General features: G+C 38.1%; 1 protein-coding gene across 2 annotated transcripts in view; it reads right to left on the bottom strand.

The window, feature by feature from the left end:
* Positions 1–5,558: 5,558 nt before the first annotated feature.
* PPM1D (protein phosphatase, Mg2+/Mn2+ dependent 1D) overlaps positions 5,559–15,099 on the bottom strand; it is a 58,604-nt gene continuing 49,063 nt past the window's right edge. For both annotated transcript variants that reach the window (XM_072779637.1, XM_072779636.1), the window contains exons 5-6: positions 12,337–12,579; positions 5,559–7,034 (exon numbers count right to left, since the gene is read on the bottom strand). In XM_072779637.1, the coding sequence (XP_072635738.1) occupies positions 6,477–7,034; positions 12,337–12,579 (801 nt within the window). In that variant the 3' untranslated portion in view covers positions 5,559–6,476. The remainder of the gene's footprint in view (positions 7,035–12,336; positions 12,580–15,099) is intronic.

Genomic DNA, 15,099 nt, shown 5'->3' with positions numbered 1-15,099 from the left:
GCCCCAGAGAAAGGGAAAGTACCATGGAGACTGCAGGGAGGGAGGAGCTCAGGAGAGTGACCTCACAGAGTACATTAAACAAGGATCAGATCCTAATTAGCATGTCAAAGACTTTGAGAACTTTGAAAGAACCAGGAAAATCTTAACTCACTTAGAAAAAAACAATCAACAGATGCTCACAAACATCACATGATTTAAGCAATGGTGAAATAATCTGATTTCACATAGACCTATAATAAACATTAATATTTTAGTTTTCAGTCAAGTGAAAAGAATACCTAAATGACACAGATTATCTAACACACACTTTAAAGCAGTACTGTAAAAATGTTTCTGCAAGCAAATGTGAACACTCTTGACATGCATGGAAAAACAGAACATCTCAACAAAAAGAGAAGAACCAAATGGGAAAAAAAATTTTTTTATTTTTTGAAAAAAATATTAAAAATAAAGAACCAAATGGAAATTTTAGAATTCAGAAATATAACACCAAATGTTCTAACAAAAAATTACAAAGAAAGAAGAAAAGGAATGTGATGCTGAAAAAAAAATGGTGGGGAAACAGCTGAAAACCTACGTTTGGTGAAAGATACAAACCTATAGATTCAAGATGTTCAGCAAACCCCAAGCAGAAAACCTCAAAGGAATCCATGTGCAGGGACTTCATAATCATACTGCTAAAAACTGAAGACAAAACAAATCTTGAAAGCAGCCAGAGAAAATGCATTATCTGCAGGGGAACCATTTGAATGACTACAGGTTTTTCATCAGAAACCAGAAAACAATACTAGAAGGAAACCTAGAATATCAAGAATGAAAAAAGAGCAATAGCAATGGTAAATATCTGGATGAAGATTGCAGACTATTTTCCTCTTGAGTTCTTTAAAATGTTTGATATTTTATGGAAAAAATTATCACATTGCCTGATGGAGTTTTCAATATATACAAACATGACAACTGTAACATAAAGAGGAAAGGATAATACAGTGGTTAAGTTTTCTACATTTACTCTAAGTGGTAAAATAGATTTAAGTAGACTACCAAATTTGTATATTGTCATCCCTAATGCAACCATTCATACAGCCAAAATATTTTGCCTCAAATATTAAAATTTGGGGCACCTGGGTGTCTCTCAATTAATTATCTGCCTTTGGCCTAGATCATGACCTCAGGGTCCTGGAACCCAGCCTAGAGTCAGGCTCCCAAGCTCAGTGGGCGGTCTGCTGCTCCCTCTCCCTCTGCTTCTCCCTGTTTGTGCTCATACTCTCTCTCTCAAATAAATAAAAAGAAATTGTTTTTAAGATTTTATTTATTTATTTATAAGAGACACACAGAGAGAGAGGCAGAGACATAGGCAGAGGGAGAAGCAGACTCCCTGCAAGGAGCCCAATGTGGGACTCCATCCTGGACGCCGGGATCACGCTCTGAGTCAATGGCAGATGCTCAACCATTGAGCCACAAAGGTGTCCCTAAAAAAAAATTTTTTTTAAAGATTAAAATTTAAGTTTTCAACTTTTCTATGACATAGTATATTTGGGAGAAAAAAAATACACTAAAACACTTCCTTTCATTAGAGCACTATCTTCCAGATATCTGGAAGATGAAAATAACTTCAGTCAATAATGTTACCAAAACAAATCTAGTGCATAGCTTTAAAAAGCAATGCTAAAAAGCCTGTATTTTACATGATAAATGCTTTGAACTTTGCGATCCTGATAAGCTACCTCCAAGATGGCCCTTAATGATGCCCATCTCCTAATATTAGCACCCTGGGTAGTTGCCTCCTCACTGTATCAATTTGGTCTATGCAACTAACAAAACACAGAACTGATGAGTATTTTTGAGGTTAGGTTTTGAAAGACATTGAGCCCTCTGTCTTGTTCTATCATTTTTCTACTGGGGAAAGTTATCTGTTATGTTGTGAGAAGTCCTACAGTGCACACAGACAGGTAGCTGAGGCTTCCTAAGGTGAGCAAATGTAAAGCCTCTCCTCCAGGCCTACTGAAGCCTTTAGATGTAACCCTGATGGGTATCTTGACTGCAACCACATGATTCTGCAACCTAGCTTAGTCATTCCCAGATTCCTGACACTCAGAAACTGTGAAGATGTTTGTTGTTTAAGGCTACTAAATTTTAAGGTATTAGTGTGCAGCAGTATATAACTAATATATTTAAATCCTTGAAGCATAAGATAAATAGATTGAGAACTGTTTATTGCAAAATATTGAAAAGAACCAGTGTGTGGGTGGGATATTGTGATATAGTAAGAAACACATATTGGCCTTTGTCCCAGGCTCCTCCTGGCTAGAGCACACCTAAAACCTTTTTCTTAGGTGATAAAGGGACTAGGAACAACTTTTGTGTTTGGTCACTGACTCTTATTCCTGACACAGAGCTCCTAAATCACTTGGAATTTCCCAATAGGAGCATCTTTTGTTCTCATGAGACTACCCCTTTTTGGTGGGATCACTACACACCCTTTTTCTCCTGGGAGGGAAGAGGCTTGAGATTATTAATTGATCACACCGAAATGATGAAGCCTCCATAATAATCCTTCAAGTATGAGATTCAGAGCTTCCAGGTTAGTAAACTCACATGCTGTGGGGGAGAAAAAAATACACTAAAACACTTCCTTTCATTAGAGCACTATCTTCCAGATATCCAGATACCAAACCAATAGAGTCAGAGGCTCCTTTGCCTAGGGCTGTTCTGGACCTCACCTGACATATCTCTTTATCTAGCTATTATCTATATCATTTTTATTTTATTTTTAAAAAGATTTTATTTATTCATGATAGAGAGAGAGAGAGAGAGAGAGAGGCAGAGACACAGGCAGAGGGAGAAGCAGGCTCCATGCAGGGAGCCCGATGTGGGACCCAATCCTGGCCCCAAGATCATGCCCCAGGCCGAAGGCAGGCACTAAACCGCTGAGCCACCCAGGGATCCCTATCTGTATCATTTTTAATGTAATAAACCAGTAATCATGTTTCCCTGAATCATGTGAGATGTTCTAGCAAATTAGCCAAACTTGAGGGGTGTGCAGCAGTGAGGGGAGTCTTCTGAGACTGAGTTCTTAACTTGTGGCATCTGATGATAACCCTAGAAGGGTCAGAACTGAATTGAATTGTAGGACACCCAATTGGATTGGAGAATTGCTTGGTGTAGGATAACTTACACATCTGACATCATTAAGTATATGAGTAAAGGAAGACCTGTTTTCCTTTCAGTGGATATGGTTAGATAATACGTAGTTAAATAATTTCTATCCATGGACTGGAATACTAAAGATTGAGTAGGTTGTGAAATACTGATAGAAAAAAATCGTCACAATTAATAGGTAAACACCTCTTGCATGTCTATGCATGTATTATCACTAAAATACAAAAAGAGGGAAATGTTGGCTGCCTTGGGAACTGATGTGAGAGTTTTTCATTATGTATCATCTTATATATCACAAATTCCCCATAATATATTATTACTTATCTGTGTTACATAGGCAAATAAAATCAGAACATTAAAACATTATTTGTGATTACATAACATCTTCAATTCCATAAGGAATAGGCCTAAACACAGTCCTAGGAGCAGATTTAGAAAAGGGCTAATCTTAGCATTTGCAAGTGTGTCTTTTTTTTTAATATTTTATTTATTTGTTCATGAGAGACACAGAGAGAGAGAGAGGCAGAGACACAGGCAGAGGGAGAAGCAGGCTCCATGCAGGGAGCCCAACGTGGGACTCGATCCCGAGTCTCCAGGATCACACCCTGGGCTAAAGGCAGGTAGGTGCTAAACCACTGAGCCACCCAGGCTGCCCTGCAGGTGTGTCTTAAACCAAAAATGTTTCTCGTATTAATAGCTACTACTATATGGAGTTGGGACTCCATTGCACTAATGCCAGGATTTACAATCACTGGCAGAAAAAGTAAAATACCTAAATGAATTTTATTTTTATTTTATTTTTAAAAAGATTTTATTTTTTTTCATGATAGACATATATATAGAGAGAGGCAGAGACACAGGCAGAGGGAGAAGCAGGCTCCATGCCAGGAGCCAGACATGGGACTCGATCCTGAGACTCCAGGATCATGCCCTGGGCCAAAGGCTGGCGCTGAACCGCTGAGCCACCCAGGGACCCCTGCTAAATGAATTTTAATGTACATTCAGATTTGTTGAATTTCTAGTGGGTACAGCTAACATGGTATACAGGTCTAAAAGATAGAAAAACAACAAAAAAGATGGAAAAAACCCTTCACAATAAACGGACTTTCAAGAGTGTCTACTAGTTGCTACGTCTCTGTCTTGGAAAGATCTGAAAAACAAACTCTTCAGGGCACCTGGGTGGCTCAGTCAGTTAAATGACTGCCTTGGGCTCGGGTCATGATCTCAGGGTCCTAGAATAGAGCCCCACATCAGGCTCCTTGCTCAGCGGGGAGTCTGCTTCTCCCTCTCCCCCCCCACTCATGCTCTAAAATCCGTAAAACAAACAAACTTCAGTAATTAAAAATCCTTTTTAAGAGCTAGCCACAGTTGGGGCAGCCCTGGTGGCTTAGCGGTTTAGCGCTGCCTTCAGCCCAGGGCCGGATCCTGGACACCCAGGATAGAGGCCCATATCAGGTTCTCTGCATGGAGCCTGCTTCTCCCTCTGCCTAGGTCTCTGCCTCTGTCTCTCATGAATAAATAAAATCTTAAAAAAACTAGCCACAGTTAACGTTTTACCTGGACCCTGATTCTCAAGCCTGTTACTGAAAACTGGCATTCCAATTTTGCAGTTCCTAGCATATTTTGGATGTTGAATGAGTGAAGTAACTCTTCAATATCTTAATATGTCTTGCTCTAATACATTTAAAATTTTTCTCATTGTAGAAGAATTCACCACACCAAAATGACATACTCTTAGTGTCTTAGTCCTTTCCTATATTATCAAAGCTTTAATTCATATGCAACGTATTTCATCAAAAATTTTTTTAAGATTTATTTATTCATGACAGACACAGAGAGAGAGGCAGAGACACAGGCAGAGGGAGAAGCAGGCTCCACGCAACAAGCCCGATGTGGGACTCGATCTCAGGACTCCAGGATCACGCCCTGAGCCGAAGGCAGATGCTCAACCGCTGAGACACACAGGGATCCCAACTTTACCATATTGTTAATCGTATTCTATTATTGGATATTTAGCCTGTTTCAATGCATTCTAAATTAAAATTAAAAAATGAAGAGTGCAAAAATAAACATTACAAGTATCTTTGTTACTGTTACTCTAAAGCATGATCAAGGCAAAAGAAATCATATCATTAAAACCAATGACAAAGGGGATCCTGGGTGGCTCAGTGGTTTGGCGCCTGCCTTTGGCCCGGGGTGCGATCCCGGAGGCCCGGGATCGAGTCCCACGTCGGGCTCCCGGCATGGAGCCTGCTTCTCCCTCCTCCTGTGTCTCTGCCTCTCTCTCTCTCTCTATGTCTATCACAAATAAATAAATAAATAAATAAATCATAAATAAATAAATAAATAAATAAATAAAAAATAAATAAAATTAAACCAATGACAAAAATCCAGCAATATCAGGAACAGTTCACTGATTTATTAGATGAACAAACATATCCATATAATCAATGAAAACTGTACGATATATAAAATAATTTAAGAAATGTTGGGAATTAGCAGCACCATCCGTTATTGAAATAGCAAGAAAAACTTCACATATTTTATTCAAACACGAGAAGAGGGTAACTCCTTTAAGACCTAATAATGCCAGTGGGTGTCTGGGATGATGGAGAAGGGCACCTTTGTAGGCAAACACACTCCCCTAGACATTTGGGGAGTACATCTGATGATTAATGTTTCAGAAAAATGCTACCAAGTTAAAAGATACTGCATAGTATTTTAATTAGGACAGGGAGACTAACACCAAGCTACTCTCAGCATGGCTCAACACTTCTGCTATGAAAAATCTCATTCTGAATTAAGAAATTAGAAATAAAAAATAATTTTTAAAAGACACTAGCTGTCCCTAAGGAACATCCAGGGGAACACAGGTCACTACGAAAATACATCACTTTTCCAGTCTGCTTAATAATTTACCTAAAAAGTTGTGTAGTTTTCATCACAAGTGACTTATACAAAGTTCTTAATAAGCATTTTTAAAAGTTTACATGTATTTCTAAAACCTAGTAGATTCTTTTGATTTTTTTTAACCTTTTGCCCCTTTGTTATTTACTGTGTATCAGAGTAAGAGACTGAGTCTGTGTGAAGTGTACAAATTTACACACATTTTACAGCAACTTACACCCTAACATCTACAAAATTCACATTTATAATACAAGCAAGTACAAGGCCAGGATAAAACTGTTGAATTCCAAAAAGTCAAACTGTATACTATTTTATTTTGTCCCCTTAAAAAAAGTTCAAGTTCGGCACCAACTTCAAAAAGCCCTCTTAAATCCTAGTTTGGGGAAAAAAACCCATTTTTCAGATACATTTCAGCAGACACAAACAGTTTTTCTGTGCTGATGAAGTAAAGGATTTCCAATTTTCTTCTGGCCCCTAAGTCTGCGTCGCATAGTAAGTTTAACAGAGTTCTTTCGCTGTGAGGTTGTGGGGAGGCTTGCAGGCTGAGCACCACTACTTCGAGTTAAACCATTTCGTCTATGCTTCTTCATAAGAGGGCCGGAGTTGGATTCTTCTAATGTCCTTTTAAAGTTTGCTGGAGGGGTTCTTTCAACTTCTTGGGCTTTCATTTGACCTGGAGTTGACATTTTTAAATTTTTTTGGTCCGTGATGGTATTTGTTGAATTGGTAGGCACAAGGCCAACTGACAGGCTATTATTCAAAGAATCATGTATCCTTAAAGTCAGGGCTTTAGTGCAATTTTCTTCAAGTGGCTCTGGATCTTTTGAGGGTATGGCTGTCGCATGGACACTTCCTCGAGCTATCTCAGCTGGGACTTCTAAATAATTCTCTGAGAAGGCATTACTACGAACAAGGGCAGGTACATGGTCCTTAGAGTTCAGCCTTGGCCATGGGTCCTCCTCCAGTGACTAAAAAACAAGAAAATAAGCCAAATAAATAATGTATCCTAGAATTCAGCTCAACCATTAGATGAAGAAGTTTCATTAGTATAAGTGACAAATTTGTTTCTTGGTTGGTTGGTTGATTTCCTACTTTCCTATTTTTTTCTACATTCTCATTTCTGAATATTCAGTAGTAGAGAAAATATAAAGTGCAACATTAAAGCAATAATGTCATACCACAAACTCATATTGCTGCTTCACACCCATCTCCCCAACACTAGAAGCCTCTATGTTCTATGGCTTGAGAAAAGCAGAACATCTGGGAATCTAGAGGGCGCAGAACACGACTGGGGCAACTCTCAAAAAAATAAATGAAAAATCATACAGAAAAAAAAAAAAAAGAAAAATCATACAGAAACTTTCAGGTACTTTTTTTTTAAAGATTTTATTTATTTATTCATGAGAGACAGAGAGAGAGAGAGAGAGAGAGGCAGAGACATAGGCAGAGGGAGAAGCAGGCTTCCTTTGGGGAGCCCGATGTGGGATTCAATCCTAGGATTCTGGGATCATGACCCAGGCCAAAGGCAGATGCTCAACCAGTGAGCCACCCAGGTGTCCCTCAGGTATTGTTTTATAGACGTGATTCAGATATGCACTACTCCTTTAGATATAGTGCTCTAGATCTACATATAATCCAAATACTTTTCCCACTGCCAAACAGAGAAGAATATTTTTCTTATCAAACCCAAATCTCCCATAGTATTAATATTTTATGAAATCATTGTCTTAATAGTTTCTCAAGAACAAAGTTTAAACATAAATACTATGTCTCCCTTCTTAAGTATGTAACATTTCCCTCACACCTTTTCCTTTTAATCAAATCATGTTTATTAAAATAGTATATTCTCAAGTAAACTCTTTTGTAGAGGGGGAATGAAAATATGTATCTTACTCTGATATAAAAATTCATTAGAAATAAACGAAAGAAAAGAGAAGAAAGAAGAAAAGAAAAGAAAAGAAAAAAGAAAAGAAAAGAAAAGATGGGATCCCTGGGTGGCGCAGGGGTTTGGCGCCTGCCTTTGGCCCAGGGCGTGATCCTGGAGACCCGGGATCGAATCCCACGTCGGGCTCCTGGTGCATGGAGCCTGCTTCTCCCTCTGCCTGTGTCTCTGCCTCTCTCTCTTTCTCTCTCTGTGACTATCATAAATAAATAAACATTTAAAAAAAAAAAAAAGAAAAGAAAAGAAAAGAAAAGAAAAGAAAAGAAAAGAAAAGAAAAGAAAAGAAAAGAAAAGAAAAGAAAAGAAATAAACACCTTTCAAAAGAGTGCTACATGGGCAGTCCGGGTGGCTCAGCAGTTTAGCGCCGCCTTCGGCCCAGGGCGTGACCCTGGAGACCCAGGATCAAGTTCCACACTGGGTTCCCTCCATGGAGCCTGCTTCTCCCTCTGCCTGTGTCTCTGCCTCTCTCTCTCTTATAAATAAATAAAATCTTAAAAAAAAAAAAAGTGCTACATAAAAATATACTTATAAAAAGAATTTAATGTTTTTAGGATTAAGAAAAAAAGGGACATTTAAGCCATCCAAAAGCATTTCAATCTCACCATAAACATCAACATGCTTTATGGAAAAAAAAAAAAAATACTGACTTTAGGTCAAATTGAGACTGGAGATGAGAAGCTCTAGTTCCTAATTTGGTACTGCCTTAAACAGATTGCTGTTGTTACTGTTTTTGTTCTTGTTTTTAACTAAGAACATACTCTTATCTTTCTGCAGTTATTGATTCACTTATTTATTTTACATTGCATAGTTTATTGAAAGCCCAATTCTTCTAATTTGTTTCAACACTGACTAGATGTTGGGCAGCAACTTTATTTCAAACTTACCAGTGTTGAGAAAGGATAACAGAATAGTCTTCATTACAGGATATTTATATATGGCTTTCAATAATATCAGCAAGAGATGCATGTGAGTTTATCCTTCTGCACTGCATCAGGTTGATTCCAACACGTACCCTGGTCATAAGCATGTTCTGAATAATCACAGAAAACTGTATCTACTCATAGGAAATTGTTGAGCTAGAATGTGTCCTGCTTTGATGCAGAAAAAAGACTTACAACAAGACCAGGCAGACAGAGAAGGCTTCCTACTACCAATCACAACATTAATTTTTTTAAAAAAGATTTTTATTTATTTTTTTCATGAGAGACAGAGAGAGAGAGGCAGACACACAGGCAGAGGGAGAAGCAGGGTCCACACAGGGAACCCAACACGGGATTCGATCCCAGCACTCCAGGATCACGCCCTGGGCCCAATGCAGGCGCTAAACCACCGAGCCACCCAGGGATCCCCCACATCATTAATTTGGGCATAAGAAAGAAGGTAATAACCAAGTCATTGATAGGAATAAAACATACTGCTCTAGTTTGTAAAACAAGGTTAGACATTAGATGGAATCCCTTTATAAAAAAACAAAACAAAACAATGGAACTTTAGAGTTAACACAATTTATTGTAATTTCTATTGTTTTGTGTCTTTTTAAAATTCATATATTATTATTCTAACACTACACATGTGCTGGCTTTTCTTCCCCTACTTTCTCCTTGAACTTTTCTTTTCCCTTCTCTTTTGATTGGCATTCTGTGGGAATACATTGCATCTGTTAGCACAGATAACTGCTCAGAATTCTCAGATTCATCCCAGATTAATTACATGTATTACTAAATCTTCTTACATGTTCATAAAACATGTGATATTGGAGCGCCTGGGTGGCTCAGGTTAAGCGTATGCCCCCGGCTCACGTTATGATCCCCGGGTCCTGGGATGGAGCCCCACATTGGTCTCCCTGTTCATCAGGGAGTCTGCTTTTCCCTCTTTTTCTGCCTCTCTCCTCTCGTCATGCTCTCTCAAATAATTTTTTTAATCATTAAAATGATTGAGAGATCACCTGTTAAAAACACAGAAAACTAAGTTTTACTACTTCATGTATTTTTAAAGATTTTATTTATTTATTCATGAGACACACAGAGAGAGAGGGGCAGAGACACAGGCAGAGGGAGAAGCAGGCCCCACGCAGGGAGCCCAACATGGGACTCGATCCTGGGGCTCCAGGATCACGCCCTGGACCAAAGGCAGGTGCCAAACTGCTGAGCCACCCAGGGATCCCAAGTTTTACTACTTTAAAAGATCAACTGCCTTGCTCCACCAATCTTACAATCCAACATTAAACTAAATGAAAATTGTGCCCAGAACACAAATGAAGCTAAGTATTCATTTTCTTAACTCCCTTCCAAATTCCTCCTTCCTATAGCTCTTGGCTTTATTAAAAAACAGCTAAATTTAGTTTTGTCCTAAAGAAAGAATGGAGAAAGAAATGTGTGCCAGCGTAATACATCCCTTAAAGAGAGGTATTTCTACCATATCCATCCCAAAACAAAGATCTGATTACTGGTATATCTTAGGATCCACACAGAAGTTGACATGTCTATAGATAGATAAACCTAGTCTCAAATGCCTAGTTTAAATGTCTTAAAAACCAAACTGACCAGAATGTCATTATATTTATCTAGATGTTACTAAATATGGGATTACTTTAACAAGAAAATAATCAGAGATTAAGTGTATTCTCGTGGTTATCAAATAAGATAAAACACAATTTCTTGGGCAGAAAGAGCTTTGTATTTCTTTGTTAGGTCAGAGCCAACAACACTAATTATTCTGAACAGCTCCAAATATTTTCCTATTATTTGGGTGAGGTCAATTGGTTAGCAAGCAACTAACGCTGAAATATAAGATAGTGCATACATAAATCTCCTTATCTTTATTATTATTAGATCATTATGTCTGAGATTTTTTATCTTTTTAAAGATTTTATTTATTTATTTATTTAATCATGAGAGACAGAGAGAGAGTCAGAGACACAGGTGGAGGGAGAAGCAGGCCCCACACAGGGAGCCCGACGTGGGATTTGATCCCGGGTCTCCAGGATCACACCCTGGGCTGAAGGCAGCACTAAACCGCTCGGCCACCAGGCTGCCCGGTCTTAGATTTTTTAGAAATAATTTCAAAAACATCTTTTGTGGGATGCCTAGGTGGCTTGGTCAGTGAGGCGGCTAACTCTTGGTTTCAGCTCAGGTCATGATCTCAGGGTCATGAAATTGAGCCTGGGGGTGGGATCCACGCTGGGTGTGAAGCCTGCTTAAGATTCTCTCACTTCCTCTCCCCTCCTCTCTCTCTCTCTCTCAAAAATAAAAAGAATAAATAAAAGCCCATCCTCAGAAGGCCCAAGTATAACAAAGCAGTTATCAATAGTACTAATTTTTAGTAGAAAAATACTGGGATGAAATCAGAAAAAAAGGAAATATGGTACCATTTACATTTATTTCACAGCATATCTTAAGAACTCATTCAAAATTAACTGAGTAAGAAGAGGAAGAATGTTTCTTGCCCATGTTATTAGACAGTCAGTTCTAAGGTCTGATATCCTAAGGTCCACTTCAATCTTGAGTCTGCATGATCTTATCCAAATTGCTTAATCTCTTAGTCTTATTATCTATAAGACAGAATAACATCTACTATTTACCTATTCGGTTTATGAGGTTCAAATGAAATATATATGAAAGTACTTCACAAACTTAAATGCTTAAAAATGTTCATTGTAGGGATCCCTGGGTGGCGCAGTGGTTTGGCGCCTGCCTTTGGCCCAGGGCGTGATCCTGAAGACCCGGGATCGAGTCCCACGTCGGGCTCCCGGTGCATGGAGCCCGCTTCTCCCTCTGCCTGTGTCTCTGCCTCTCTCTCTCTCTCTGTGTGACTATTATAAATAAATAAAAATTTTTAAAAAAATGTTCATTGTATTAGAAGGGGATCATTAGAATATTGTTAGAATATTGTTAATGTACATCTCCTTTCTACTAGGTAGACACAGCTGACATTCAAAATAGTACTGATGTGAAGATTAATCAATGACAATAAGTTACATGATGAAGATCCATCATTTTCTTGAACCTAGTTCAAATCCAAAATCCTGTAATATGAAGAATCTGAAAACTTTTCAAGCAACATCAACCAAAGAAATTCAATTAAAAATTTCAAATAATAGGGATCCCTGGGTGGCGCAGCGGTTTGGCGCCTGCCTTTGGCCCAGGGCGCGATCCTGGAGATCCGGGGTCGAATCCCACGTCAGGCTCCCGGTGCATGGAGCCTGCTTCTCCCTCTGCCTGTGTCTCTGCCTCTCTCTCTCTGTGTGTGACTATCATGAATAAATAAATAAAATCTTTAAAAATAAAATAAAAAAAATAAAATTTCAAATAATATAGAGAACTATATACCTTGACTGGTGGTGTAGAACATGGGGAAGGAGTCATCAAGCAGGTTTCTTGACTATTATAGGAAGGACTATCAGTCAAGTTCAGAAAGAGCTCATCTTCATTGGTGAAATTTCCCTGACTGTCCACACCTGGAGAAATGCAGATCACTATAGCACTAGTATTATCTGCTCGAAGCATACGCTGCCTCCAGCGGCCTAGTGCTCGATTCACAAGCATTTTGGCACAAGACTGTCCATGCTCACCCTGTATTTAAAAGAACAAGAAGAAAGAAGATTAACAACTCGGATGTAGTTCCCACTACATCTGTAGCAAATTAAAAATGAAGTATTCAATATAGCTTAAATAAATTAAATTTCCAAAATTTCAAGCATTATCTATAGTCCCATAACTATGTTAAAATAGTACTTCTCCAAATTTTTAAAATAAAACAAGGATTTATCCTATGGTTAAATTTCATCTGTATTTTTATTTTTTTGGTAATAAGAAACTCAGTCTTCACCGTAATCTTAATTAGGAAAAGTTATACAGAAGTTAATCTAAAATAGTAAGGGAATATCATGTTATTACAGATAAACAATTCACAAATGAGATAATCAGGCTTGGCAAAAGGCCAAACCAAACCAAACCAAAACAACCTCATTGCAAAGGCCATTTCCTCCTAAAATAAGAGCTTCAGCAAATCAAAGACAATGACTCAACATAAAAATTGTCAAAGAATATGAACAAAACTCAGAGACAAGAAAATATAAACAACTGTTAAATATATATAGCTGACCACTGAACAATGTGGGGTATCAGAGACATCAACTCCCCCACACAACTAAAAATCCATGTATAATTTTTGACTCCCCTCAAACTTAACTACTAATAGCTGACTGTTGACCAGAAACCTTAGCAATAAAATTAAGTTGATTAGCACATATTTTTTTGTTATCTGTATTATATACTGTATTCTTACAATAAAGCTAGGGGAAAAAAAGAAAATTATATGGAAGAGAAAATACATGTACAATGCTCTACTGTAAAAATCCCTGTTAAGTGGACCCACACAGTTCAAATTCATGCTGTTGGGGCAGCCCAGTTGGCTCAGCAGTTTAGCGCCACCTTCAGCCCAGGGTGTGATCCTGGAGACCCCAGACAGTGTCCCACATCAGGCACCCTGCATGGAGCCTGCTTCTCCCTCTACCTGTCTGTCTGTCTCTCTGTGTCTCTCATGAATGAATGAATGAATAAATAAATCTTTAAAAAAATTTCAAATTCATGTTGTTTAAACGTCAACTGTGTATAAAAAATGATGTCACTCATATGAGAAAAAAAGCAATACAATAAGGGCTGTGGTATGGAGATCAAATACACTCGAACAGGGCAGCCAGGGTGGCTCAGCAGTTAAGCGCTGCCTTCAGTCCAGGGCCTGATCCTGGAGACTCAGGATCGAGTCCCACGTCGGGCTCCTTGCATGGTGCCTGCTTCTCCCTCTGCCTGTGTCTCTGCCTCTCTCTCTCTGTGTCTCATGAATAAATAAATAAAATCTTAAAAAAAAAATTCCAACAAAGAAAGAGTTAAAAACAAATAAAGCCTTAAATGATCTCATGTTATGCAAATAAATGTAGCTTGGAATAAAACTCTGAGCATCATACAGAGGTTCAATCCGTGGATTCAATAATTCCTAACTTTTAAAGAATGAAAATGATGTGCTTCAGAAAATAGGGCTACATATCTTAAAAAGTATCTTTAGAAATAATTGAATACAAATAATTGAATGATGAAAATAAGTGGAAATCACGAACTTTTTGTAAGCAGAAAAAATTTGTGATTATTTTACATAATGTGATAAAACAATGTACTGTAAATACAAAAATATTAATATATTATAATGCATACTATATAATATATAATGTATTAAGGATGCCTGGGTCGCTCAGTCAGTTAAGCATCTGCCTTCAGCTCAGATACTGATCCCTAGGGTCCTGGGATTGAGCCCCACATTGGGTTCCCCACCAACCAGAGTCTGCTTCTCTCTCTCCCTCTGCCTGTCATTCCCCTTGCTTGTGCTTTCTGTGTCAAACAAATTTTTAAAAATCTTTAAGAAAATTATATGTATATATAATTATATATATAATACATAATATATAGTAATATATATATAATGTACTAAAAGCACTAAATAGTATTTGTGCCCTGGTGGCACAGCGGTTTAGCACCGCCTGCAGCCCAGGGTGTGATCCTGGAGACCCTGGATCGAGTCCCATGTCAGGCTCTCTGCATGGGGCCTGTTTCTCCCTCTGCCTGTGTCTCTGCCTCTCTCTCTCTGCCTGTCTCTCTCTGTCTCTATGAATAAATAAATAAAAATCTTAAAAAAAAAAAAAAAAGCCTTGAGTTTCTAAAAAAAAGAAAGAAAGAAAAAAAGAAAAAAAAAAGAATGCCTAAGTCATTCACTTCACTTCATGTCATCACATAGGCATTTTATCATCTCATAAGAAGGATGAGTACAGTATAGTTAGATATTTTAAGAGCCACATTCACATTACTTATTACAGTAGTCATAATTCCCTACTTTATTATTGTTATTAATCTCTTACTGTATATAATTTATAAATTGAGTTTTATCATTTTATGTATGTATAGGAAAAAAGAGTATATATAGGGTTCAGTACTATTTGTGCTTTCAGGCATCCACCAGGATCTTGGAACGTATCTGCCATGGATTGGTGGGGGGCGAGGGGGGACGGACTGCTGTATAAGCCATTTCCACTACCTTACTTG

This window comes from Canis lupus, chromosome 16 (genome assembly GCF_048164855.1).
Source record: "Canis lupus baileyi chromosome 16, mCanLup2.hap1, whole genome shotgun sequence".
In the NCBI taxonomy this organism is placed as follows: domain Eukaryota; kingdom Metazoa; phylum Chordata; class Mammalia; order Carnivora; family Canidae; genus Canis; species Canis lupus.
This window is presented reverse-complemented; position numbering and strand designations above follow the sequence as displayed.